This window comes from Pseudorca crassidens, chromosome 19, assembly GCF_039906515.1.
Source record: "Pseudorca crassidens isolate mPseCra1 chromosome 19, mPseCra1.hap1, whole genome shotgun sequence".
Classification (NCBI taxonomy): Eukaryota; Metazoa; Chordata; class Mammalia; order Artiodactyla; family Delphinidae; genus Pseudorca; species Pseudorca crassidens.
In genome coordinates, this window is record NC_090314.1 from 20,893,958 (window position 1) to 20,921,508 (window position 27,551).

Here is a 27,551-nt window from a genome sequence, read left to right on the forward strand (position 1 = left end):
GAAATCTATTTCCTCACAGTTCTGGAGGCTGGAAGTCCAAGACCAAAGTGTGGACAAGGCTGGGTCCTTCTGAGGCCTCTCTCCTTGCTTGTGGATGTCTATCTCAACCTGTGTCCTCACATGATCTTTCCTCTGTAAGTGTCTGTGTCCTAATCTCCTCTTCTTATAAGGACACCAGTCATAGTGGATCAGGGCCCACCCTAATGCTCTCATTTTAACCTAATTACCTCTTTCGAGATTCTGTCACCAAACACAGTCACATTCTGAAGTACTGGGGGTTAGGACTTCAACAAATGAATTTTGAAGGAACACAGTTCAGCCTATAACAGTAAATTATACCTCAGTAATGCTGTTTTAAAAAGTGATTATCATGAAAAAATGGGTGTGTGTGTAGAGATACAGTTTGGGACTAAGAGATGTAACTACCAAATTCAAAATATGAACCTAGATGGGATTTTTAAAAAATGGGTATAAAAGACATTCTTTGAACAACTGAGGAAATTTGAATATGAGTTGTATAACACATGATGGATAATGATTATGTATTATATTAAATATTATGGAAATATTATTAATTTTCTTAGATATGAAAATGGTATTGTGGTTATGAAGCAGGATGTCCTTATTCTTAGGAGAATGCACACAGGAGCATTTTATTTTATTTTATTTTATTTTTTTTGTGGTACGCGGGCCTCTCACCGCCGTGGCCCCTCCCGCTGCGGAGCACAGGCTCCGGACGCGCAGGCCCAGGGGCCACGGCTCATGGGCCCAGCCGCTCCGCGGCATGTGGGACCCTCCCGGACCGGGGCACGAACCCGCGTCCCCTGCGTCGGCAGGCGGACTCTCAACCACTGTGCCACCAGGGAAGCCCCACACGGGAGCATTTTAGTGGTGAAGTGTCATGAGAGAGAGAAAACAAATATGACAAAAAGTAAATTAAATACCTAATCTAGGTGGAGGGCATATGGGTGCTCCCTGTAATATCCTTTCAACTTCTCTGTACATTTGAAAAATTTTATAATAAAAAGTCAGAAGAAGAGAATTAGCAGTGAACTCTGAAGGGGTAGAAGGTTCTAAAGGTTGGAAATACACCTATATCAAAGATTTCCTTTATTCCTTTCCTTCCTGGCTAATCGAAGTAGAAAATATACTCTTCTAAAGCTCACACCCAGTTATAGCTTTCTATAAGTGAGAAGTGGTTAGTGTTTGTTTCTACTATTGATACGTAAAATCTAGAATAAAACATACCACAGGTTTTAGAATTTTTAAAGGTTGGCAGGGAGGAGGCCAAGGCATATGGTTATAGCTCATTTAAGAGTAACAAATAGGTAAAGACCTTTTTTTTAACATCTTCATCGGAGTATGATTGCTTTACAATGTTGTGTTAGTTTCTGCTGTATAACAAAGTGAATCAGCTATACGTATACATATATCCCCATATCCCCTCCCTCTCGCGTCTCCCTCCCTCTCACCCTCCCTATCCCACCCCTCTAGGTGGTCACAAAGCACAGAGCTGATCTCCCTGTGCTATGCGGCTGCTTCCCATAGCTGTCTATTTTACGTTTGGTAGTGTATATATGTCCATGCCACTCCCTCACTTTGTCACAGCTCACCCTTCCCTCTCCCCGTGTCTCCAAGTCCATTCTCCATGGTAAACACCTGTTTTAAGAGGAGCAGCAAACTGGTGCCCTGTGGGCTGAATACGCCTTACAAGACGTGTTCTGTTTGGCTTACACGGCATTTAACCATCAGGAGATCTTACATATAATACAGACTTCAGCTTTTTTTCTAGGTGAATCCGAAGGTTTGGCATACTAGACTCTGGCGTGGTCACAATGGATGACAGTGGAGTGGTGGCTGCCCCTTGATGGGTATGAACTTTATTCATTTCTGAACCTGACTGACTCCTAAAGGAATCTGACTTTTTGACAAAGAAAATGGGTGAACAGCAAGCTGTCTCTTCTGCTAGGATTGGCTTTACCAGCATCCCCAGCTCTCTCTTCCTTCATATGGATATAGCTAATGAGAACATTATACTGGGAGGAGGGTGAAACCGAAGGGAGAGACTTTGGAAATTTATTATAATTTTAGAGTTCATAAAATCTTTGCCCAACAGTAATTAAAACTGTCTTTGGCACAAAGATAGACAACAGACCAATAGAACAGAGTAGAGAAACTAGGAAGAGACATATGGACACACTTGATTTAGGATCAATGTGGGATTGAAGAGCAATGGGGGAAAGATGGTCTTTTCAACTGTTTACCCATACGGGAAAAAAATAAACCCTGGGCTGTTGCCTCGCATATACACAAAAATCAATTCTAGGTGGACTGTAAGATGTCAATGTGAAAGGCACAGCAATAAAGTTTATAGGATACAGCAGATGAGAATATCTTCACGACCCTGGGATAGGGAATGATTTCTTAAACAAAAATAAAAAAGCATCAACCTTAAAGGAAAAAACTGATAAACTATGTCAACATGAAAAATGTTGAAAGAATGAAAAGGCAAGTCCCAGAGCTGGAGAAGATACCTGCAACACATGTAACTGTCAATGGGCACACAGGCAGAATATAAAAAGAACTCCTAGAAATCAATCTTTAAAAGACAGCCCAACAGAAAAACAGCAAGAGACTTGAACAGGCACTTCATAAAAGACATCCAAATGACCAATAAACACAAAGAAAGGGGCTCAACCTTATTAGTAATAAGGGAATCACAAAGAAAACCCACAATGTGTTCCATCAATGGATGAATGGATAGAGAGGTGGTAAACATTCACAATGCGATATTGTTCAGCCGTGAGAAGGAAGGAAATCCTGCTGTGTACAACAACCTGGGTGAATCCTGAGGGCATTATAATGGAAATAAGTCAGACAGAGAAAGACAAATACTCTATTATATCACTTATATGTAGAATCCCAAAATGATAAACTCGGAGGAACAGAGAGAGTGGTGGTTGCCAGGGGCTCAGGGGAGGGTGGGGAGAATGGGGAGATATTGATCAGAGGGTACAAACTTCCAGATAGAAGAGGAATAAGTTCTTGGGGTCTATTATACAGCATGGTGATTACAGCTAATAATACAGTATTGCATAACTTGAAAGTTGCCAAGTAATCAGATCTTCAATGTTCTCACTACAAAAAGAAATGGCAATTATGTGACGTGATGGAGGTGTTGCCTGATGTTATGGTGGTAATTGTACTGCAACAGATAAATGTATCAAATCAACACACTGTACACCTTAAACTTACACGATGTTATATGTCTGTTATATCTCAATTAAGCTAGAACCGTAACTACCACATACCTACCAGGACTGTTGAAATTCAGGACTGTCAGTACCTAGGGTTGGAGAGGAAATGGAGCAACTGGAACTTTCCCATTTTGCTGGGGTGGGGATGGGGGTTGTAAACCAGTATGACTACTTTGGAAAACTGGAACTATCTACTAAAATTCAACAGCAGTCTCACTCCTGGGCGTTTGTCCAATGAAAATGTATGCATCATATAGACACCAAAAGACATGCACAAGAGTGATTTTAAAAATCTCAAATATCCATCAGCATGTGAATGGATAAACAACCTGTGGTATATTCTCACAAGGAAATGCTACACCGTGATGAAAATGCGCAAACTAGAATTATATGAAATAACGTGGCTGTTCTCGTAAACATAATGTTGAAAGAAACACAAAAAGGAATACACAGTGTTTGATTTCACTTACATTAAGCTCAAAACGAGCAAAAGTGTGCCTCTGAAAAGGAAGGAAGAGGTAGCGACTGCGAGAGGACACGTGGGGTTTTAATGACTTATATCTTGATGTTGGAGATGGTTACACAGGTGAACTCACTTTGTGATAATTTGTCAAGCTATATGCTTAAGATCTGTGCATTTTTCTGCATGTAGGGCATACTTCAATAAGCAAGTGAAAATATTTGCCCAGATGTGAACAGCAGTAGAGTGTGTGCTACATGTCAATAAAATATACCAAGGGTCTGCCAATCCAGTGCTCTCAGTTTTACTTAAATTACACCAAGTGCCCATTAAAGTTAAGCACTTGGGGCACTTAGGTGCTGCTGCTTTATAGAAGTTCAATGAATTAGAAGATACAGACAATGAATTGGATGGGTACTTTTTATGGTGCATTAGGAAAGCAACAAATAGTGGTCCCATATTGCCTGGCTGGGAGCTGTAAAGAAATTGAGGAAATACTTTTCCACTGAAAGCACAGGTTCGAAAACTGGCTAGACACATTGTCAAACTGCAACATCAGCTGAATTCTTACCTATGGTGGTCATCCATGGGCGCAATTGAGGTCCTGCTTGACAAAGACCGGGATCCTGGCAAGTGGAATGGCGGTAGGTGGAAGCGTCCAAGGACCCAAGGATGCCTGATGAATGTAGCCTATTTGAAGCACTGCTCTCCCACTGACTCTTTCCCACTAGGAAAACCTAATGACCCACCTCAATAATCAGCAGGTCCAAATGTGGCTGGGGCCTAAGGACAACAGCCAAAAATTGTAGAGGGAAGAGATCATTTACACCTCAAATGAACTGTAGTCATTATCCGTGCTATGCTAGGAGAAGTCAGGGAAGACTATGCATAGATTTGCAAGTGCTTGACAAGGAGCTGAAGTACCAGTTTGGATCCTGCAGAATTGGTTGCTATGGTGAGGCCTCATCGGAGACACGGTGTTCAATGCTACTGCAGGATGAAACTCTAATGGTTTGTTGGGTTGGCTGACTCAGACCTAAGCCTAGCACTGGCCCAGGCCATCTGGCAAGAAAGGTAATTGTTAGTAAGAAGACACACAAGGAGACGTAGAGACAGCGAATGGCAGAAACTTAGACCATCTTAAGCAACATGTTGCTGAGGGGGCCATGGAATAATATGATCCCTCAGAGCTGCCTTAAAACCTGAATAGCTTCCTGGGTTTCTATGAGATTCCTTTCCCTTACTACCATGTGTATCCTTTATCAAAAACAAAGCAAAGCATTACTTGAGATAGTATATAGTCATACTGGGGCCCAGGGCAGGCCCCCAAATATGTCTCAGTGGCATATCGATTGTTTTGAATTAGTTACTTAAGAAACAACCAATGCAAGAAGGACACTTTGATGCTCCTCTTTATTCCTCTGAAACTAGGAAATAAACCTCTCATGTGAAAGGTGCCTTCCCTGGGCCGGGACGTAGAAAGACATCATTATCGTCAGAGACAGGGAATTCAGGTCTGAGAAGCCTGTATAAATAAACCTTGCTACTTCTTTACTAATTTACTACCCAAGCCCAATCTTTGCTTAAATTCCTTATAATTATGCACCCGAACCTAAGTTTCTCTGTCCTGTCCGATCCTCACAAATTTATTGTTTCTTTATACACAAAGACATAAAAGTTACCTACTTTTGGTCACTCTCTGTGCATCATTTTATGATCTCCTGTGCCCACAAAACTAAGCTGGGTTTTCTCCTGTTAATCTGCCTCGTGTCAATTTTATTATTAGTCCAGCCACAGGAACTCGACAGGGACAGAGGGAAATTTCCCCCTCTCGTTAATACCAATCTCTTCCCTGGAGCCAGAAAAGTCCAACTAACACAGGAAAGGCACCAGGGCAGAAGGAGAAATGAAGAGCACAGAAGGGGAAGAGTAACTGCGGGATCCTCAGCTATATGTTTCCACTGATTACTCTCATTTCTGAAAACTTTCCAACTTGATTCTGAAACACAGTGTTCCCAAAGTTCTTTTCCTTCCTGGAATAATTCATAACCTTATGGAACTGAAGGGAAATTAGAGCTCATTCGGCACATTAGGAGAGGAGAAAATGGAGGTCCAGAAAGAAGAGATCTCCTTTTTATTCCATTTCCTTCAGCCACTCTCTTTTCCCCACCATTTAAGCATGGACGTTCTCAAATCAGCTGCCCCTTCTCCCTCTAGACTCATAATTTCAGCCTCCAATTATACATGCATCTGTCCGCTCTTAAATTTTCATCCTAAGTGCTGAATGCTACCCGCCGCTCCTTTACAGTATTAGACGCCAGTGATCTATGGGGTATGTACTTACAAGTTTCACTAATACCCAAAACTCGATTTAGTTAAGATTGAAATCTTTCTCCTTCATCCCCTCCCAGCTTCTTCATTCCTGCTATTAGCAGTATCATTTTTAAAGGTTCCTTGTCTTAAACTTTGTTTGTAACTTCAAAACATTTCATACAAAAAGGATAAAGAATAAAATAACAAACACCCATGTCCCTATGATCCAGACAATATCTGGCTGTGTTTGCTTCAGACTGAACAACATTTTTATAGGTAGACACGGCTGGAAGTCCTGTGCCCCATTCAATCTGCTCCCTCCTAAGAGGGTAGTTCCTCCCCAAAGCAGGTCCCGAGACAAAGGCTGATGAGCCTCAGAATTGATTCGGGAGGTGCAGGTACACGGGCAAGGGAGTGGGGAGGTGGCTCAGGAAGGGAAAGCAGCCAGTAGGTCCCGTTACTAAGCAGCTAACACGGCGGGCGACGCACCTGATTCCTACAGAAAAGCTCCAGCAAATGGTGTTAAACACACCTGAGAATCATTGTGACCGATGAATGGTGGGGATGGAGCATTTATACCCCACACCCACTGGTCATTTGGGTGGCTGGGGGTGGGTGGGCATTTCCAGCCCTCTGTGGACTCTGGCAGCCTGAGGGAAGCCTTTCGACAAAGGTGTTGGCTGTCAGAAGTTAGGCTGTTGTGTACAAAAATGGTAAGGGAATACAAGGGGAGGTGGGCAGAGTACCGACAGCATCTGTGACAGTGTGTATCCATCCTATTGACATCGTTTACCTTTACGAGTGTTAAACATTTTTAATTTCTTTTTAAAAATAAATTTATTTATTTTTGGCTGTGTTGGGTCTTGCTGCGAGCAGGCTTTCTCTAGTTCCAGCAAGCAGGAGCTACTCTTAGTTGCAGTGAGCGGGCTTCTCATTGCAGTGGCTTCTCCTGTTGTGGAGCACGGGCTCTAGGCGCACGGGCTTCAGTAGTTGTGGCACACGGGCTCAGTAGTTGTGGCTCACGGGCTCTAGAGCGCGGGCTCAGTAGTTGTGGTGCGTGGGCTTAGTTGCTCCGTGGCAAAACATGGTTAATTTTTGTGTAATATGATATTATTGATAACACTGATGATGATAATGATGATGAAGGGGAAGAGTGACTCTAAACATACACCAGTCAACATGAAAAAGGAAGGTAGTTTGGGAAAACAACTTTGGTTCAAAGACCTGGTTAACTACTTATCGAACTCGTATCACGTGCCTGATTGATTTCCCTTTAATAGAAAGGAAAAGAAATAAAGTACACTTTATTAGACTTTGACAAAATTTGGTTTTCTCCTGTATCTTCCTTCATCTCCTTCGTCGAGACTGCAGGGTTATTAGGCTTAAACTGTGATGGCTATATAAGATTACAAGTCTTTGCTAAGAAGACTACATACGATCAAGAATGTATTAGAACATCATCTCCTTCTTAGCTGCAATCCAGTCGCCTTCCTACTGAAAGGGAGAAAGGTGTGTATGCACGTGTGTGTGGGGTGGGGGGACTGGGTGACGGAGACGAATCTCAGCCTCACCATCAGGTGACAGGCCTGCAGGGATGTTCTAAATTATTGAGCAAAGCCAGGAATAGTTTGTCTTCATTGAACCTCACAGCCAACAGGACTCCTGATTTAACTAAATAAAACTATAAAACAATATGTTTCCTATTCCCTTTTGCAGAGGCCAAAAGGATTTAAAACAATCTTTAAATAATACTCCTCAGAGATCCCATGATTGGACAAACCCAGACCTCCCTCTTTAAGAACGAGCGGACAGAGGAAAGTCACCTGACACGTGGAAAGATCCAGCAGTCCAGGAAGATCTTTTTCAAGATCGGAACAAACAGTCACTCGTAAAGCAGACCCCATACAGCAGGATAAAAAAATTTTCTTAAGTCTCAAATTGAAACTCAAGGAGGCACCCACAAATTTCATATTTCAAATAAGGAATGATTACAGAATTTGAAAACCCCACGGAGATAGTGAATAACTAAGCGGGTTTCGATCAGAAGTAAAATATATTGGTGAAAATAACTTCTGGAAACAGCATACCTTTTACATTTAAAAGAGAGGTAACGTTTTCATAAAGTAATTCCATACTACTTCTCTACCTGATTCCATTTCCACGTAAAAACAAGGCTTACGAAAATCAACAGGAAAATACATTTCATGTCATAACATTTAAGTAGTGACTAGGATTACTGATAAAGGTCACATAGAATGCAGAGTCCTACACGTTAAAAAAAAATGCCTTCGTATTCTATTGGAACCGTTGATCCTCCTTATAGAAAATCGTACTTTTGTAAAAAACATGAGATTGGCAGAAAATTTCAGGAATTCACGGAGTCCCTAAAGCCCCAGAGGTTCTAGTGATCAGCCTGGTGACCACTCGTGGTCTATGAACACCAGGTTAAGAATCCTTTATTCAGAGAGAAGCAGAGGACACTTACGTTGTATAGAGGGATCGTCTTCATCACTTTGTACTGCTTAGTGGGGTCCATTTTATACAGGTGACGGTCAGTGACAAAAATTGCTCGATCTTCCACCTTACTAAAGCGATTCACCTGTAAGAAAACAAAATAATAAACCACAATATATCACCGAGAATGAAATCAAATGATCTGTCAGGGAGACATCTAGGAGCAGAGGTGGCTGGCTGTGGAGCCAGATTCTGTAATAGATGTGCGCCACCTATGACCACTCTCTGGATGCAACAGAGATGGAAAAGGAGTGTTTCCAGATTTGTGGAATTTTACAATGTAAATTTCACAAGTTTACCATCTAACAGGGAAAACAAGAAAAACACAGAAGAATTAAAGAACTAAAAACACGTAACCCAGACATTATAATGAAAGTGAAAAGGCAACCCACAGAATAGGAGAAAATTTTGTAAATCATATATCTGAAGAGGAACTTTTACCTAGAATATATAAAGAATAGAATATACGTTGTATCTAGAGTATATAACTCAATAATAAAAAGACCCCCCCCCAAATTTAAATGGGTAAAGAATGTGAAGAGACATTTCTCCAGAGAAGACATACAAATGGCTGTAAAAAACATAAAAAGATGCTTGACATCATTAGCCATAAGGAAAACGTAAATCAGAACCACAGTGAGGTACCACCTCACACCCACTAGGATGACAATAATAAAAAAGACAGTAACAAATGTTGGCCAGGATGTGGAGAAACTGGAACCCTCGCTACTGGTCGGGGTCTAAAATGATGAAGTTGCTTTAGAAAATAGTCTGGCAGCTCCTTAAATGGTTAAACATAGAATTGCCATGTGACTCAGACATTCCACTCCTAAGTATATAAACAGGGGAATTGAAAACACATCCACACAAAATCTTGTGCCTGAATGTTCACCGCAGCCTTAATCATAATAGCTAAAAGGTAGAAACAACCTCAATACCTATCAACTGATGAATGAATAAATAAAATGTGATGTATCCATACAATGGAATATAATTTGGCAATAAAAAGAACAAAGTACGGATACATGCTATAACATGGATGAACCCTGAAAACATACCAAGTAAAAGAAAAGAGTCACCAAGGACCATATGTTGTATGATTCCATTTATATGAAATGTCCAGAATAAGCAAATCTATAGAAACAGAGCATAGGTTAGTGGTTTCATAGGGCTGGGGGAGATGGGAGGTTTGGGGGGAAGACAGCTAAGGGGTGTGGGGTTTCTTTTTGGGTTAATGAAAACGTTTAGCAATTGGTTGTAGTGATGGATATATAGCTCTGAACACACTAAAACTGCATACTTTAAAATGGTGAACTGTATGTTAAGTGAATCATATCTCAATAAAGCTGTTAAAAAAAAAAGCCTATTTGAAACAACTCATTCTGTCCCTTTCCTAATGCACTGGGCAGGTATATTTCAGATTAAATTCCCTAAAACATGTTTATGAATCTACATGTTCTACATTAAATCTACTTACGTTAAGTGAAATAAGTCAGAGAGAGACAAATACTGTATGATATCACTTATATGTGGAATCTAAAAAATACAACAAATTAGTGAAGATAACAAAAAGTAGACTCACAGATATAGAGAACAAACTAGTGGTTACCAGTGGGAGACGGGAGGGGTGGTATAAGGGTAGGGGAATAAGAGGTACAAACTATTAGGTATAAAATAAGCTACAAGGATATATTGTACAACATGGGGACTATAGCCAATATTTTGTAATAACTATAAATGGAGTATAACCTTTATAACTGTGAATCACTACACTGTACAGCTGTAACATACAAAATAAAAAAGATTAAATATTCAAAAACAGATAGTGCCTTCCTATTGCATATAACATAAATAATTTCCTCATTATTATTACTCTCCATAAAAAGAATGCACCATATGAGAAGGCAGTAAGTGCCCACACAGGAAGGATTCAGTGTAAGCTAAACAGACATCTGATGTGGGTGCGGTGGAAGGGACAGGCTTTAAACAGGAAGTCGAAGGATCTCCAAGGTACCCTGCCACTCAGATTCCACGATTCCTTTATCTGACTTTCAAGAGTTTTCCTATCTGCCACTATTCTACTTATTTGACTTTACATATTTCTTCAAGGGCTCTGGCTCCTTTCTGACAGGTTTCCTCATGTCATGCTCTCTCTTAACTGTTTATGATTTTCTACTCCCTCCTTTTTCTCTTTATCCATGTATATGTCAAGATACTGCTCAATTTCTCATTCTATTATAAAACCTCTTCAATTCCTCTAGTAAAAAATGATCATTCTGGGCTTCCCTGGTGGCGCAGTGGTTGGGGGTCTGCCTGCCGGTGTGGGGGACACGGGTTCGGGCCCTGCTCTGGGAGGATCCCGCATGCCGTGGAGCGACTGGGCCCGTGAGCCACGGCTGCTGAGCCTGCGCGTCTGGAGCCTGTGCTCCACAGCGGGAGAGGCCGCGACGGTGGGAGACCCGCGCACCACGATGAGGAGTGGCCCCCACTTGCCGCGGTTGGGGGGGCCCTCGCACAGAGGCGAGGACCCAACACAGCCAAAAATAAATTAATTAAAAAAAAGATCATTCTTTTTTCTCTATTTAAAAATTTTTTTTAATTAAAAAGTTTAAAAAATTATTTTTAAAATTGAAGTATAGTTGATTTACAATGTTGAGTTAGTTTCAGGTGTACAGCAAAGTGCTTCAGTTATACGTATGTGTATCTATTATTTTTCAGATTCTTTTTATTTATTTATTTATTTTGGCCATGCCGTGCTGCATGAGGGATCTTAGTTCCCCGACCAGGAATCGAACGTGTGCCCCCTGCAATGGAAGCGTGGAATCTTAACCACTGCACTGCTAGGGAAGCCCCTCAGATTCTTTTCCCCTATAGGTTATTACAAAATATTGAGTACAGTTCCTTGTGCTATACAGTAGGTCCTTGTTGGTTATCTACTTTATATATAGTAGTGTGTATATGTTAATCCCAACCTCCTAATTTATCCCTCCCACCCCTTTCCTCTTTGGTAACCATAAGTTTGTTATCTATGTCTGTGGTTATTTCCGGTTTGTAAATAAGTTCATTTGTATCTTTTTTTGTTTTTTACATTCTATATACAACTGATATCATATGGTATTTACCTTTCTGTCTGGCTTATTTCACTTAGTATGATAATCTCTAGGTCTATTCATGTTGCCACAAATGACATTATTTCACTCTTTTTTCATGGCTTTTTTCTGAACTTCTACAACACAGCTGTAGAATCAATATATAGGATATATGCAGAATTAAGAATGAAACAAAAAATTGACCCTGAAACCAAAAAGCACAGGTTTTACTTTTAAAGCAGGATACCTGAGAATAGGAGAAACTATTAGTCTAAGTGCCTTTTTTTTTTTTTTTTTTTGCGGTACGCGGGCCTCTCACTGTTGTGGCCTCTCCCGTTGCGGAGCACAGGCTCCGGACGTGCAGGCTCAGCGGCCATGGCTCACAGGCCTAGCCGCTCTGCGGCATGTCGGATCTTCCCAGACTGGGGCACGAACCCGTGTCCCCTCCATCAGCAGGCGGACTCTCAACCACTGTGCCACCAGGGAAGCCCCAGTCTAAGTGCTTTTGCTAAAGGAAAACACTGGCTACATCATTACTCTTCGCTTGTGGAAAATGATAGGGAGGAAGGTTGGCCGATGCTTATAAAACCAAGACAATTCAGTTACATCTATCCTTAGTCTCTTAGAAAGCAGAAGTTCTCACTTAATAATTGGAATGTTTTAATGATTTTAAGGACAGCTGACTTGTAACTTTTAGACCATGGATGCCTGTCATGAAAAGTATACTTGCTAAAATAGCTGTGTGGAATGCTGTTTTTTAAACTTATAGTTGAAGCTATGTTTAGCAAAAGATGTTTTTACTTATTAATCTTGTGATAATAAATCTACTGACTATATCGTCACCAATCGAGCTCTAATTAACTGAGCCAATATCAAAGGTTATAGATTGTCTTAAAATTGGAAGTCTATCCAAAAGCTGCTTTCCTTATAAAATAGCTACAAACAAGTTATCAAAATAGTCATAAATAAGACTATCAAATTCACTTCAAAACAAAGTAAAAATCTCACATACAACTGTAGGATTTCTTTTTTTTTTTTTAAATGAAGGTTAAGAAACAGCTAAACTAATTTGTGGTAAAAGAAATTGGAACAGTGGTTGCCTTTGGTAGTGGTGGGGCTTGGCTGGGAAGGGAGCTGAGGGAGCTCTCTCCGGTGATGGAAATGTTCTGTATCTTGATGGGGTTGTGATTTACAAAGACGTGTGCACTAGTCAAAGCTCAGTGAACTGTATACTTGAGATCTGTGCATTTACCTGTACATAAATTATAACGCAATACAAACAAATGCATGAACAGAACAAGAACAATGTAGAATCTCAGATATGCAGGGCAGGTTTGTATTTATTGCCTTACTATTTCATGAACAGTACTCCTGTGTTCCAGCCTTCCTGGAAGCTCCTTGAGGGTAATGACCGTATGGTGCCTACTTTCTTGTACCTCACAGCCCCCTAGTACAGAAGTGGGCAACCTGTAGGACTTAGTACATCCTTGCAGACCAGTGGGTTTTGAGAGTACTTTTTTTTTTTAAAGCTTGTTTTTACTTTCTTTTTAAAATTTACTTATTTATTTATGTATGGCTGCATTAGGTCTTCGTTGCTGCGTGCAGGCTTTCTCTAGTTGCGGCGAGCGGGGGCTACTCTTCGTTGTGGTGCGTGGGTTTCTCATTGCGGTGGCTTCTCTTGTTGTGGAGCATGGGCTCTAGATGCGCAGGCTTCAGCAGTTGTGGCTCACGGGTTCAGCAGCTGTGGCTCGCAGGCTCTAGAGCGCAGGCTCAGTAGTTGTGGCGCACGGGCTTAGCTGCTCTGCAGCATGTGAGCTCTTCCTGGACCAGGGCTCGAACCCGTGTCCCCTGCATTGGCGGGCAGATTCTTAACCACTGCGCCACCAGAGAAGTCAACAGGCTTTGAGAGCACTTTTAATCCCACAGGATAATTTCAAGTAGTCTTCTTCCCTACATGAGCCAATCAGTGTTGACGACAGGAACTGTCTGGCTGGAAAACAGATGGAAGACGGCTGCAGCACACTGCGGAGGATGCATTATGTAAGAAAAGCATTTCCCCAGTGGCAAGTGAAAGCATAGTGGCTCAACAGCTTCAGGCCCCACTGCCCAGCTGGGTCGTGGAAAAGCTTCATGTCTTCACTGAAGAAAGAGCAACCACGGACTTCTCACTTTTTTATTTCTGAGGCTGGCAGCCATTTTATTAGTCAGCTGTCTCCGTCATGAAAAGCTCCCTAACATGGCATGTACTATATAAGCACATGGATTACTGTTTTGTTATTTTTTATTCTCCTTGTTGAAATTATTGAGATTTACTTGTACATTTTCTTTTCTCTCATAAAGTATCTTTTCCATGTATTAATTTAATTTTTCCCTTCAGAGTCTAAGTCCCTGGAGGGCAAGACTTTTACCACCAGCCATCACTATAAGACTGCACACAGAATGCCAACGGACCTGAGGAGCTGTCCTCAGTGGTTCCGAGTCTGTATTTGTAACGCTGCGTTGCTTGGTAGTAGCTACCCTTCTAAGATCTCTTTTATTTATTTATTTATTTTTATTTAAAAACTTTTTTTTTTTTTTTTTTTTGGCTGCCCTGTGCGGCTTGTGGGATTTTAGTTCCCCGACCAGGGATTGAACCCAGGCCCTCGGCTGTGACAGCACGGAGTCCTAACCACTGGACTGCTAGGGAAGTCCCTAAGATCTCTTTTAGACTCACAACTTCATTGAGAAATGTGTCTTTTTATTACCAGAAATCTAAAGATGGGATTGAGCTTATTTTTTTCTACATTTTGAAATCCAGCACCTGACTCCTATTAATTGAAAAAAAGTTATACTGGTAAGCATTTACTCAAGTTAAGTAATTTGATAATTTTTTTCCCCAAAGTTTACAATGTGCATTTTCAAGCACTTTAAAAACTGCTGATGACATACGAAGGAATGACATGAAGTCCTCTGTTACAATAGGAGTCTGAGACTGGTAGATGGGAGTTGAGATAGATAAGAAACTAAAAAGTGAAAGTAATTTCATAGAAATAAAAACATAATACAAATAAATATAAATATAATTTCACATGAAGAAAACAAACCTGGATAATGGGTTTGGCAGAAAATGTACGTGTGTGGTGCTGCAGAGTGCTACTTGGTTAGAGAGTCAGAGAATGCCCACATTTGCAGGTAAATCTTTTCCTAACAGACAGAATTAACCACAGGATATTTTTGTAAATAAGTTGTTAACAACTTGCTGATTAGGACGGTTCAATTTTAGATTTGGGTAATATTTAAATCAAGATACCAAGCACTGAAAATTTCTGAATGACTACCATGTCATGTGTCTCAGTGACTGAAAGGAAAAGGAAAGCAAAACAAAACAAAACAAAACAACAAAAGAACCCACTAAGAACCTTCCCCTTAGTAGACTAGAAGGTATAGTTGTGATACAGTTAACTAAATTAGGATAGGTAGGGTAGGATATAGTGGAATATATTGCTATAGGTAGGATACAGCAAACTAAACTTCAAGTTTTAGTTTGAATTTTATTGTCTTCTCCCCTTTGCCTCATAGTTTTAGAAATCAGTCCATTTTCTAAACATTCCTTTACACAGAGCATATTTTCCAGTCTTCAACTTGACAAAAATGGTATCTGTAATTAAGAGAAAAACAGAGTCTATGTGGTAAAGTAATAGCCAGTCTTGGTAGTAATTATTTACTTCACATAGCAACGGTTTTTGCCATAAAAGAGAACTGGCACTTGTCATAAGAGTTGAAACAAGGTGGTTGCAGAGCTTCTACATCAGCGTTTTTCTGAGTTGTTTTGCACAACCCTAGCCTTGTGCGATGCTTTGTGAGAGACAGGTTTCCAAGTCAAGCGGTTTGAGGAACTGCAAACCTCGTCCCCTCCCCCTTCCCCCCCCCACCCCGCGCCCACCAGTGGTGTTCAGATCCCACGGATACATCAAAGGCTTATAGAATTCTGCACTTAAAAAGCATGTTTAACTGTTTAACCCAGCCTTTCCCAAATACATTTAGTTGTGGAACTCTTAAAAAAACAAATTCATATTCAATGGAACATTGGTTTGTGAAAACCCTCTGGGAGAACACTAGTCATTTGTATCCGTCTTAGAGTACAGAAAACAGAGAACATCTAAAATGGAATCTGAATGACAAGTAAAAGTAGGGCTCCTCAGCTTTTGTGAAATCACACTGAGAAATATGAGTGTGTTGCAAAAGAAAATGAAAAAAACAAAACTTGTTGCATAATTTCACAAGGTCACACAAGATTCAAAAAAACAATAGGCACGGTGGTAAAGTGGAGGGTATAGCCCTTCTTAGGATGTGTCCATGAGTTAATCTGGAAATCAACAAACAAAAACCTAAAAGCAGCAGTTACACTGAAGCACTGTTTAGAAACAATTCATTCTTTTTAATGTAGAAATGTAATTTCTAAAGAGAGCAGGTCGTAAGACTTTACCTTGAGGTTTAGCAACTCAAATCATCCTTAAAGCATGAATCAAATGAGTGGGAAGGACATTGATGTAACGAAGGACTTTTCCTTTGAGTTGCATAACTCAGCTCAGTCAAAGCGGCAAAGACAAATGTCTTACGTACACATGTGAATTTGTAAATTCAGACTTACTTAAAGTAGTTCTGGCATAGGGACACAATCTTTGTTCCTCTTAAACTCATAATGTAAGAGAAAAACTAGATCACAGACTCAGTATTAGATAAGATCTCATCTGATGTCTCCTATTACCCAAGCTAAAACCCTCAACCAGAGAAAAATCCCTATCACTTGCTCTTGCCTGAACACTTCCCGGGATCTGTCTGTAGGTTTCATCAACTCCACAGGGGGCCAGAGATAAAGTTTCCCTGGAGTCAGACCAGGAGAGGACACATTATGGGTGCAACTAACTATTTACCAGGTCTCCCACCTTAAAGGACATTTTATAATTGTAGTTAATGGAAAGTGGCTGTTTCGAAAAGAACCAAAGCATAAAGAAGAGGGCTTTAGTAAAATCATATCGTTTCCCTGGTTCATCCTTGGGGATTGAAAAGTTTCCAAAGATGACATTATCTAAGCTATAATGTGAAGAAAGACACTGTATTATTTTGCATGGAACTTAGAAATACAGAAGCATGACTAAAAAGTTTTCAGTTTTTATGCAGTAGGACCCAGGGAGAGACATACTGTCAGACATCAAATTGCTATCAGTAGAAAGACAGAATCAGAGATGCCAGGCTTTTCTATAGCAGATGATGTAATTCTCAAAACCATCCAACTCCCTCTGATCAGTTGTTCTGATGACTAATTTGACTTCCCAGACATCTTGATACTAGAAAGGAAGGTATCCTAGATAGTAGATAAATTCACTAAATGAATTCACTAAAATGGTGCCTTCCTTTGTCAAATTCAAAAACTGGCATTATGGCTTATACTGTTTTGTGTGGGTGTGTGAATCTGGTTAGCAAAAGTCATTTCTTGGTTGTCTGATCAGCTCTAGGTATACTTATAAAATAGAGTTTCTGGATCTAGGAGTGCAGAATTAGACTCTACACTTTGGTAACCAGCCCAACCTACTGCCAGCAAGCTTTTCTTGGAGACATGTATTTCATTCTAAGTTTAAAACAAGCTGCTCTCTATTTTGTTAAAAAGTCTGTATTGTATTGAGTTGATCTTTTTTCCATAGAATATCTGAACGCTAATACCCATTAAATAATAATTCCCCATTACTCCCTCCCCCCAGCCCCTGGTAGCCACCGTTCTACTTTCTGTTTCTATTAATTTGACTGTTCTAGATATTTCATGCAAGTGGAATCACACAAGGTTTGTCTTTTTGTGTCTAATAACTTAGATAGTAACTTCAAGGTTCATCCACATTGTAGCATGTATTTCATTCCTTTTTTTTTTTTTTTATGACTGAACAGTATTCCACTGAATGGACACACATATTCTTTACCCATTCTTCTGTTGATGGACATTTGGGTTATTTCCACCTTTAACTACTGTGAAGAATGCTGCTATGAACACTGCAGTACAGTCAATTATCTTTTAAAGAGATTTAAATGATAATAAAAGTTGTAGGTATTTACCCACGTAGCTACCATTTCCCTTGCTCTTCATTCTTTGGGGTATCTCCACATTTCCTTCTGCCTGAAGGACTCCCTTTAACGTTTCCCATGAGTGCATACCTTCAGACATGCCTAAAAAAGTCTTTATTTCACTTTGGTTTTTGGAAGATACCCTTTGCTAGATACAGAATTCTATGTTGACAGGTTTGTTTTTCTTTTCTTTCTATAAAAAAATTTTAAAGTTGGTGCTCCACTGTCTTCTCACTTGCATTGTTTCTGACAAAAATTCGGATGCATCCTCATCTTTTTCCTCGGTCTCTTTTCTCTTTATCACTGGTTTTAAGCAGTTTTGTCATGTTGTGCCTTGGCGTAGTTTTCTTCATGTTTTTTTGTGTTTGATGTCTGTTGATGAGTTTATAGTTTTCATCAAATGTGAAAAAATTTCAGCCATTATTTTTTCAAATATTAAAAAATTTTCCCTCCTCTTCTCTCTTACAGAGACTCCACCTGCACTTATATTAGGCCACCTGAAGTTGGCTCATGGCATCCTAATATTCTGTTCTTTCGGGGAAGCATCTCTCCCCGCCCCCCAACCCTGTGTATTTCATTCTGCCGCGGAAGCACGGAGTCTTAACCACTGGGCCACCAGGGAAGTCCATGTATTTCATTCTGTATTTCATTCATTGCTATATCTTCAAGTTTACTCTTCTTCTGCATATGTCTAAACTGTTAACTCCAACAAGCGTATTTTTTTTTAAACCTCAGACACTATATTTTTCATTTCTATTCATAAAATATCCATATTTTATTAAAACAATTGTTTTAATGACCTTGTCTGTTAATTCTATAATCTGTGTCAGTTCTGGATCAGTTTGATTGATTTTTCTTCTCATTTTAGGTTATAGTTTCCTGCTGTTTTTGTATGCCTGGTAATTTTTTTTTTTAATTAATTCATTTATTTATTTATATTTTTGGCCGTGTCGGGTCTTTGTTTCTGTGCGAGGGCTTTCTCTAGTTGCGGCGAGCGGGGGCCACTCTTCATCGCCGCGCACGGGCCTCTCACTGTCGTGGCCTCTCTTGTTGCGGAGCACAGGCTCCAGACACACAGGCTCAGTAGTTATGGCTCACGGGCCCAGTCGCTCCATGGCACGTGGGATATTCCCGGACCAGGGCTCGAACCCGTGTCCCCTGCATTGACAGGCAGATTCTCAACCACTGTGCCACCAGGGAAGCCCTGCCTGGTAATTTTTGATTGGATGCCATGCACTCTAATTTTATCTTCTGAGTGCTGGATATTTTGTATTCCTATAAATATTTGAGGGCTTTGTTCTGGGACACTGTTAGATTACTTGGAAACAGTTTGGTTCTTCTGGTGATTTGTTGGGTGGGATTAGGGCAGTGTTTAGTCAGGGCTAATTATACCCCACCACTGAGGCCAAGGTTCTTGTCAGGATTCTACCCAATGTCCCATGAATCATGAGGTTTTTCCAATCTGGCTGTGGGGACAGGCACTACTTGCAACCCTGTGTGAGCACTGGGCATTGTTACCTCGAATTCTCTGCGTGGTTCTTTCCCGAGCCTTGGGTGGTTTCCTCACATGCATGTGCTGAACTACTCAGCTGAATACCTGAAGTGGACCCTCTGAAGATCTCTGGAGTTCTCTCTGTGCACTCTCTCTGCTCTGGTACTCTGTGCTGCAAACTCTAGCTATCTTAGAATCTCCCAGCTCGCAGCTCCGTCTTTCCAGTTAGGGAGCCTACCGAGCTCTGCTTTGGCTGCCCCCTGCTCATGCCACAGTCCAGAACTCTCTCCAGGAAGTAAACTGGCTAATGGTAGGGCTCACTTCATTTGTTTCTCATCCTTCGGGGATCACTGTCTTTCCTTGCTGGATGTGCACTGTATTTTTTTTTTTCTTAATTGAAGTACAGCTCATTTACACTGTTGTGTTAATTTCTGCTGTACAGCAAAGTGACTCAGCTATACACATATAAACATCCTTTTTAATATTCTTTTCCATTGTGGTTTTGTCCCAGGATATTGACTATAGTTCCCTGTGCTATAGAGTAGGACCTTGTTGTTTATCCATTCTATATGTAATAGTTTGCATCTGCTAACCTCAAACTCCCAGTCCAACCCTCCCGCATGTGCACTGTCCTGAAAACCAGTTTCACATATTTTGTCCTTTTGCTTTTTTAACCTTTATCCTTTCATTCATTTTAGTAGATACACTGTATTCTATTGTGTTCATACATGATTATTTATTAATCCAATCACATACTGATGCATACTTATGTTTTTTCACCCAGTTTTTTGACTGCTACAATGTATGAAACTATTCGTATATCTATCTTTGGATATATGTGTAAATATATTTCAGGATAAATCCTGAGTTATGGAATTCCTAGATAAAGTGATCTGTGTATTTCATTTTATTTATTTTTTAAAATTTATTTATTTATTTATTTATTTTTGGCTGCACTGGGTCTTCATTGCTGTGGCAAGCAGGGGCTACTCTTCGTTGTGGTATGCAGGATTCTCATTGTGGTGGCTTCTCTTGCTGCGGACCTCGGGCTCTAGGCGTGCAGGCTTCAGTAGTTGTGGCGCACAGGCTTAGTTGCTCTGCGGCATGTGGGATATTCCCGGACCAGGGCTCAAACCCGTGTCCCCTGCATTGGCAGGCGGATCCTTAACCACTGTGCCACCAGGGAAGTCCTGGTCTGTGTATTTTAAATTTTGATAAGTACTGCCAAATTGTCCATTCAAAAGGACTGTACCTTATACTCCTACCAATAGCATTTCCCTAAACCCTTGAGAATACTGGTTGTTATCAACACTTTAAAGTTTGCTAAATTTATAGTTGAAAAATAATATTTCACTATTTTGATCTGAATAATACTGCAATTATGCACTTTTTGAAGATGTGATACAAAACAGCTCTAAAATCACCTAAATCTGGACCTTTGTTATAAGTAATTCTTTGATAATTTTCTTAATTCCTCCTTTGGAATATTGGCATATTTATGTCAATATCATTTCTGGGGTCAATCTAGGCAATATTTTTCTTAAATTCACCCATTTCATTGGTATTTTAAAATTTATTTGCATAATTTTTCAAAATGCTCTTTTACAATCATCTCAATTTTCCCTCTCTTTTTTGAAAACAAGTGTTTTAAGGTTTTAAACACCAACTATATCCCTTTCCTTCCACTTTCCAGCTTCCATATTTCCACTTGCTCAACTGCTCTCATCCCCAGGTAGAAAATAGTGCTCATGTGTCCTGCTTCAGATAAGCAAATATAGTCATAGCACATAATTCCCCTCCACCCCACTTCCAAGTCTCACTATGTCCTTCTCCCTTTTCCAAATTACGTTTTCTCCCCGTTCCCTGTTTTTTTTAAAAAAATCATAATAAAACATGTATAAAAAGTACTGAATGGCCGTTAAATACAAGCCAGACCCGTGTGCTACAGACAAAGTGCTATCAAAGATACATGCAGAAAAATACAAATCCCTGACCTCAGGGAGATTCCCCTTCTCCTGTCTTAAAAAGAAATGGCTACCAAAAATATTCACTTCCCTAATTAGTCTTTATAGCCTAACCCCAAACTTGTAGTGACTTAGCCATTCCATCAATGCCTCACCATATATACAGGTAGAGCTCACTGATGATGCAGCCAGTTATGTACCTATTGTTCTGTTTTACTGTGGTCATAGCTAAGTCAGTTTCACCTGAAATCAGTCTTTTCTTTCCAAGGAGGTCTCTTTCAAGCTTGCCTTACCTTACGGACATGACAGGAAAAGAGGACGTTCATGTATTTGTCCTTCCGTTTCAGTTCATTCGCAACGGGCACGAAGGTGCCTGAGGTCTGAGGTGTATCTGGCTTCTGAAAGAAAAAGGAAACACGATAAAATGAGTAGGCTTAACATTTTATTTTATTTTATTTTAATTAATTAATTAATTAATTTTTGGCTGCACTGAGTCTTTGTTGCTGCGCACGGGCTTTTCTCTAGTTGCGGCGAGCAGGGGCTACTCTTGGTAGCAGTGCGCAGGCTTCTCATTGCAGTGGCTTCTCTTGTTGTGGAGCGTGGGCTCTAGGCACGTGGGCTTCAGTAGTTGCGGCACGCGGGCTCAGTAGCTGTGGCTCGTGGGCTCTAGAGCGCAGGTTCAGTAGTTGTGGCGCACAGGCTTAGTTGCTCTGTGGCATGTGGGATCTTCCCAGACCAGGGATTGAACCCGTGTCCCCTGCATTGGCAGGCGGATTCTTAACCACTGTGCCACCAGGGAAGCCCTGCTTAACATTTTAGATGAGAAGGCAGTCTTTTACTGCTTTATAACTCTACTCACATAACTTCACACATGTACTTTTTACCTCCCCATCCCAGATGATAAGCTACTAAAGGGTTATTATAACACCAACGATCCTAGAATATTTTAAAAATAAGGAATGGGAGAGAGGGTGAATTCCCAGCTTTGGGAATAACTGATACAAAGGTGGCAATTAAAAATAGTTGCTGAATTATGCAAGGGAAGGTTTAAGTGTAATTCATATGGGTACAAGACAGAGAACTCTCTTTAAAGTGAGGGAAACATCGAATATCGTACACTGAGAAGCAATAAAATCTTTTAGTTTAGTATCTCTCATAGAAATTTAGTTTCTGAAGGTGTCTTAGTCTTTCTACAAATACTTGGAGAAAAATTCTTCTCTTTCTTTGTTAAGGGAGCAGCAGTGGATCCCACTCTGTCCTCCTGGACTTACCGAAGCAAGATAGTTGCCCTCCCAGGCCCTCTGGAGCCCAAGGTCAGCCCTTTGACCCTTCAACATTTCTACAGCCGCAACCTTTGCCCTAACCTGGGGCAGGTCTGAAGCAGGTATGGTCTTGATGAGCTGGGATGCTCTCCATCTATAAGTAAACAAGCAAAATGTATGAGACTTTAGAAATAACATCCCATTCATTCTCAAAAATGACTGAAGCAGCCATTGAATAGAATTACCCTAAAAAAAGTAAAATGCCTCATGTTAAAATACACATAGCTGTACGGGGACAGAGATTTTTTGTAGAACTTCCTCTGCTGTTTGCGTGTTTTGGAAGCAACCGGAATTGAGTGATACGTGGACTCTCATATCCATAGTTAGGGTGTAGGAACTTCGGATTCATCATTCATTCACTCAGCAAATGTTTTCTAGGCACGTACTAAACTCCAGATGCCGTTCTAGGGAGTGGAAGCACAGCAGTAAACAAACAGATGAAGGTCCTTTCTGCTAGGTGCTGATATTCTAGAGAGCAGAGACAGACGAGATATAAACCAATGCTCAAATACACAGTATGGATGATGTGATTAGTGCTATGGAAGAAAATAAGGCAAGGAAAGGGGGGCAGGAGTGCAGCAGAGGGAAGGACCAGGGGGCAGGTGTTAGTCACAGAGGGTGGTCTGGGAGGCACCCCGATAAGGATGTGTGAGCAGGAAGTGGAGGTGCCAGCTGTATGGATACTTGTTCCAGGAAGAGAAGACAGTGCGTGCAAAGGCTCTCAAGTGTGAGCTTGTCTGGTGTGTGAGAGGACGAGCAAGGAGTCCTGGCAGCTGGAGGAGGGGCCTGGGGGAGGGGAACAGGAGGGGGTGTCAGAGGGAGAGCCGGGGCCAGGATCCACAGAGCCAAGGGGGCCCTGTGCCCGGTCAGCCTGTCCCCTCTTCACTGCCCACAGGGGCCCAGGACAGGGTCCACAGCTGACCGACTCCAGAGACCCATGGCAAACAGCTGTGCCGGGGAACCCGGACCCGAGCCACCCAAGCTGGGGGTGGTGTAGCACACGCTTCCTCATCCTGATCAAGTAACCTGCCATCTTTAAACACGTGTAGACGACAACAGCTGCCGCCGGAAAAGTGAGCAGCCTTGGCCACGTGAAGAAGAAGCTGGGCGTGAGGAAGGCTCCCAGCCTTCCCAGGATGAAAAAGAATTACTAGGAGGCGTGGGAGCGAGCTGAAGCACGATTAGACACACACGGAGGCGGCAGAAGAAAACAAGACCCCACAATCACAGCAAAATCCTTTAACACACTTCTCTCAGGATTCCACAGATCAAAAACGCAAGAATAAATGAAATGTGATACAGGGACTAGACCAGGGGTTGGTAAACTACAGCCTGTGCCAAACGCGGCCCATAGAGCTAAGAATAGTTTTTACGTGTTTAACCAAACAAAATATGCGACGAGGACCATATGGGGCCCACAAAGCCTAAGATATTTACTATCTGGCCCTTTACAGAAAAAGTGTGCCTTTGAACTAGATTAACACAGCTGGCGAGATTCATTCAATGTGTGTGTGTGTGTGTGTGTGTGTGTGTGTGTGTGTGTGTGTGTGTGTGTCTACAGTCAAGACACAGAGCAGATGTATTATGTTCAAAATGCTCATTGACTATAAGCCCTAAGAAGGCTGGGACAGTATTTCACATCTTTCTTGTTTGTCACTGTATCCCTAGAACCTAAGTCAGTGTCTGTGACACAGCAGGTGTTGAGTAAATACTTGCTGAATGAATAAACTGAGTTTTACAAAAAATAATCAATTCTAGGCCATACATAAAACCTCCAAGTCTACAGTGCGACATCATCAAAATCAATAATTCTTTGCAGCCATTAAAGATATGACATAGATCTTTATTTATTGTGATGGACAGGTCTCCAAGACTTATTTTTAAGTAAAGTCATATAACCATACATAGAGTCCTCCTTGTGGAAAAAAGAGAGGGGAAGAAAACCCAAATGCATACACACTCACAGTATAAGCACACATTTCCATAGTACCTATTACGTGTCAGGCACTATCTGAAATGCTTTATACATATTTACTCATAATACTTTCAACAACCCTATGAGCAGGTGCTATGATTATGGCCCTTTTACAGATAAGAAAACTGAGGCACAGAGAGGTTAACTCAGTTGCCCAAGGTTACACAGCTAGTCAGTGGCAGAGCTAGAATATGAACCCAGGCTCCAGGGTGTGTGTTCTTAACCACTGTATCGTGCTTCTCTTGCGTGTGTGTGTGTTTGCAAGTGTGTAGACAAAGATTTAGAAGGATGCAAACTAATTGTTAATGAGTGGTTATCTTAGGGGAAGGAAATAAAATGGGGAGAGACAAGAGGAGGTGTGGAGGATTTCAACTTTATATCCTGTAAATTTTTATATTCTGTCACTTTATTTACTTTAAAAAAATTTTTTTGGCTGCACCGCGTAGCATGTGGAATCTTAGTTCCCCGACCAGGACCGAACCCATGACACTGCAGTGGGAGCACAGAGTCTTGACCACTGGACCTCCGGGGAAGTCCCTATGTCGCTTCAAAAAAAATGAGCATATATTCACGTATCATTTAATCACTTTTTAGATTACGTCAAAAATGCAGGTGACAGATGACATAATTCATGAAAAAAAATTTATCTGTGCAGTAAAGTCTGCCAAGATTTACAGCCAACATTTATAGTACTGCATGGGAGAATGGAGAGCTGGGGTGCTTTTGCTTTCAATAATGCTCTCCTGTTCTATTTTTTTCTTTTTATGAGCAATCATTTTTTTTTAAAAGCAAATGAGATATGTATTAAAGAGTTTTCCTTGCATGCGTTTTCTTTCTTTTTGATATCTGCCATTCAATACATTGATTTACATTCAATACATCAATGACATCAGTACGTTAATTAGTTCATGGTGTTCTGGGCGGAATACCATAATGCCAAACGACCACATTTGAGAACCATCAGCCTAGTTTATGCGACTAGATGGCTGTACCTGAGACATAGCTAAACATATCTGGTGCACGCTGTCAACAAACAAGCTCAAAAAACGATGAGAAAGGAGCTATGAATAACTACAAAGTCAGATGCAGGGCAGTTTATTAAGAAAATGAAGATTAGCTGGAAAGGTATCAAATGTTGCATGGGCATTAATTAACTTATTTACTTATTTGTTTAAAAAAATAGCTTGCTCTATAACAGTGTTTTCTGCCTTTTACTTTAAAATCACCTGGAAAACTTTAAAAAGGACCTCCGCTTGGGCTCCGCTCCCCAGCACCGTTAAACAGGGCTTTCTGGAGGTGGGACTTGGGCATCAGTGTGTTTTATAAACTCCTTGTGAATGTCAGGTGCGGGATAGAGAACCCCTGCTCTGAGAGGATGAACAGACATCCTAGTGTGAGTGATGTGTGGTGATTTTAATAAAGTTATCTTTTTGCTAGTAAAAGAAAGTAGAGACATCATGCTACTAGCTTATCTTAAACTTGGCTTGATTCAGGCCTTGTGGCATACTGCTGTCTACTGCTAAGGGAAAAATAAACGGACCGTTCTATTATTTGGAGGGGTCGGCAGATGCCCTTTGAAAGTGAAATCTACGAAGGTGGAGACACAAGGTAAAAGCAACGTCACGTAGCAAATGGTGGAGCTAATGTCACGGTCTCAGATCTGTACATTTATATAGTACGTGTACTGCCACAAACGGATGCAGCACACACCAAGTCCTTACCTATTAAAAATAGCCTGTAGGGCTGCCTCGAAACGGCAAAGCACTCTGGGCGGGGCCGGCCACTTCACGTGCTTGCCGTGGTCCCGCATGGTCTTGATGCCGTGGAAGCGTCTGGCCACCTCGTGGATGTACGACTTCACTTTGTAGCGCCGGTAGTATCTGATAATTGTCAGAGCCGCCTTGGTCCTCTTGTACCGCATACGGGCCAGGGTGCCCCGCCACACCTTCGCAATAGAGGGAAAAAAAAAGGAAAATGTTGCTGGTTGGCTGAGTAGCAGATCACATTGAAATCACAGAAGCTCCTTTACTTAGAAGCTCAACCTGGCAATTTGTATGCGTCACAAAATCAGCCAGAGCATGTCAGTTCTGCCTGCCACCAACAGATGGCACTAGGAGTCACGGCCGTCATTTTGATTCAGTGTCTAGCTGTTCGTTACCTCCTAAGGAGGCGTGCACGGAGTCTGAAGCAGAGCCCTGTTCTAACTTTACGGTCGTGTAAAGAAGAAAGCCAAAGTACCATTATCTTTGGATAAATATTTTAAGAATGTTGAAAGGAAGCAAGATGAGTCAGAACACAAAGCCATCAGCATCCACAGTTCTCTTATGAAACCTAGCTTTGCACAGATTATACACATTGGCCACTAGTGTAATGTCGCATTGGATGTATGAACTGATTTATACACAGTCTGTGCAGCCCCCCCTCCCCAGGTGAAGTCCCAAGAATGTAGATGTATTCGTGGAGAAAGGGTAAAAAACAAGTTACTAATATGAATCTGTTAAATTTTTTCAGTGATCAGAAATCAATCAGACATTATGTAAACGTCTCAGCGCCTGCTTTATCCAAACACGGTGAACTCACAGATACTTATATTTTTTTCAGGACCCCATACTTCTCAATCTCTCAAGTAAAAAGAAATTTGGTGTGATCTTCATTATTGGCTCTTCCCCTAAATATGCTTTCTACCACCAAACGTATTCTTTCTTCCACGGTATTTCCAGTATAAATCCCTTTCTTTCCCTTTCTGCTCCTACAGTCCCAAGACCCCAAACGTCCTCATTGTTTTCTTGGATAAACTCCTTGTACACATCGCCATCACGCTCCAGGTGATACTCACGGCTGCTACTTAACTGACTGTCTCAGTTCTTAGGTGGAGGGTACTACTTCCCTCCCTGTCTCTGGCCTCTCAAGACCAAGATATTCAACCTCCAGTTCAAAGCCCACAGTATGGGTTCTCCAGGATCGCTCAGGGTTCTTTTATTTCTTCTTAGATCCCCATCTGTGCCCACCACTTTCTCTCAGAAAAACTGGTGTGATACCTCTTTTATTCAGCCATTTTAGGTTGGTCTTCAC

At 41.1% G+C, this 27,551-nt stretch overlaps 1 protein-coding gene across 3 annotated transcripts in view; it reads right to left on the reverse strand.

The window, feature by feature from the left end:
- The window catches only part of MYO1D (myosin ID), a 346,572-nt gene that overhangs the window by 132,341 nt on the left and 186,680 nt on the right, over window positions 1-27,551 (reverse strand). For all 3 annotated transcript variants that reach the window (XM_067714337.1, XM_067714339.1, XM_067714338.1), the window contains exons 17-20: window positions 26,201-26,424; window positions 22,454-22,598; window positions 21,476-21,580; window positions 8,516-8,629 (exon numbers count right to left, since the gene is read on the reverse strand). In XM_067714337.1, coding sequence (XP_067570438.1) covers window positions 8,516-8,629; window positions 21,476-21,580; window positions 22,454-22,598; window positions 26,201-26,424 — 588 coding nt within the window. The remainder of the gene's footprint in view (window positions 1-8,515; window positions 8,630-21,475; window positions 21,581-22,453; window positions 22,599-26,200; window positions 26,425-27,551) is intronic.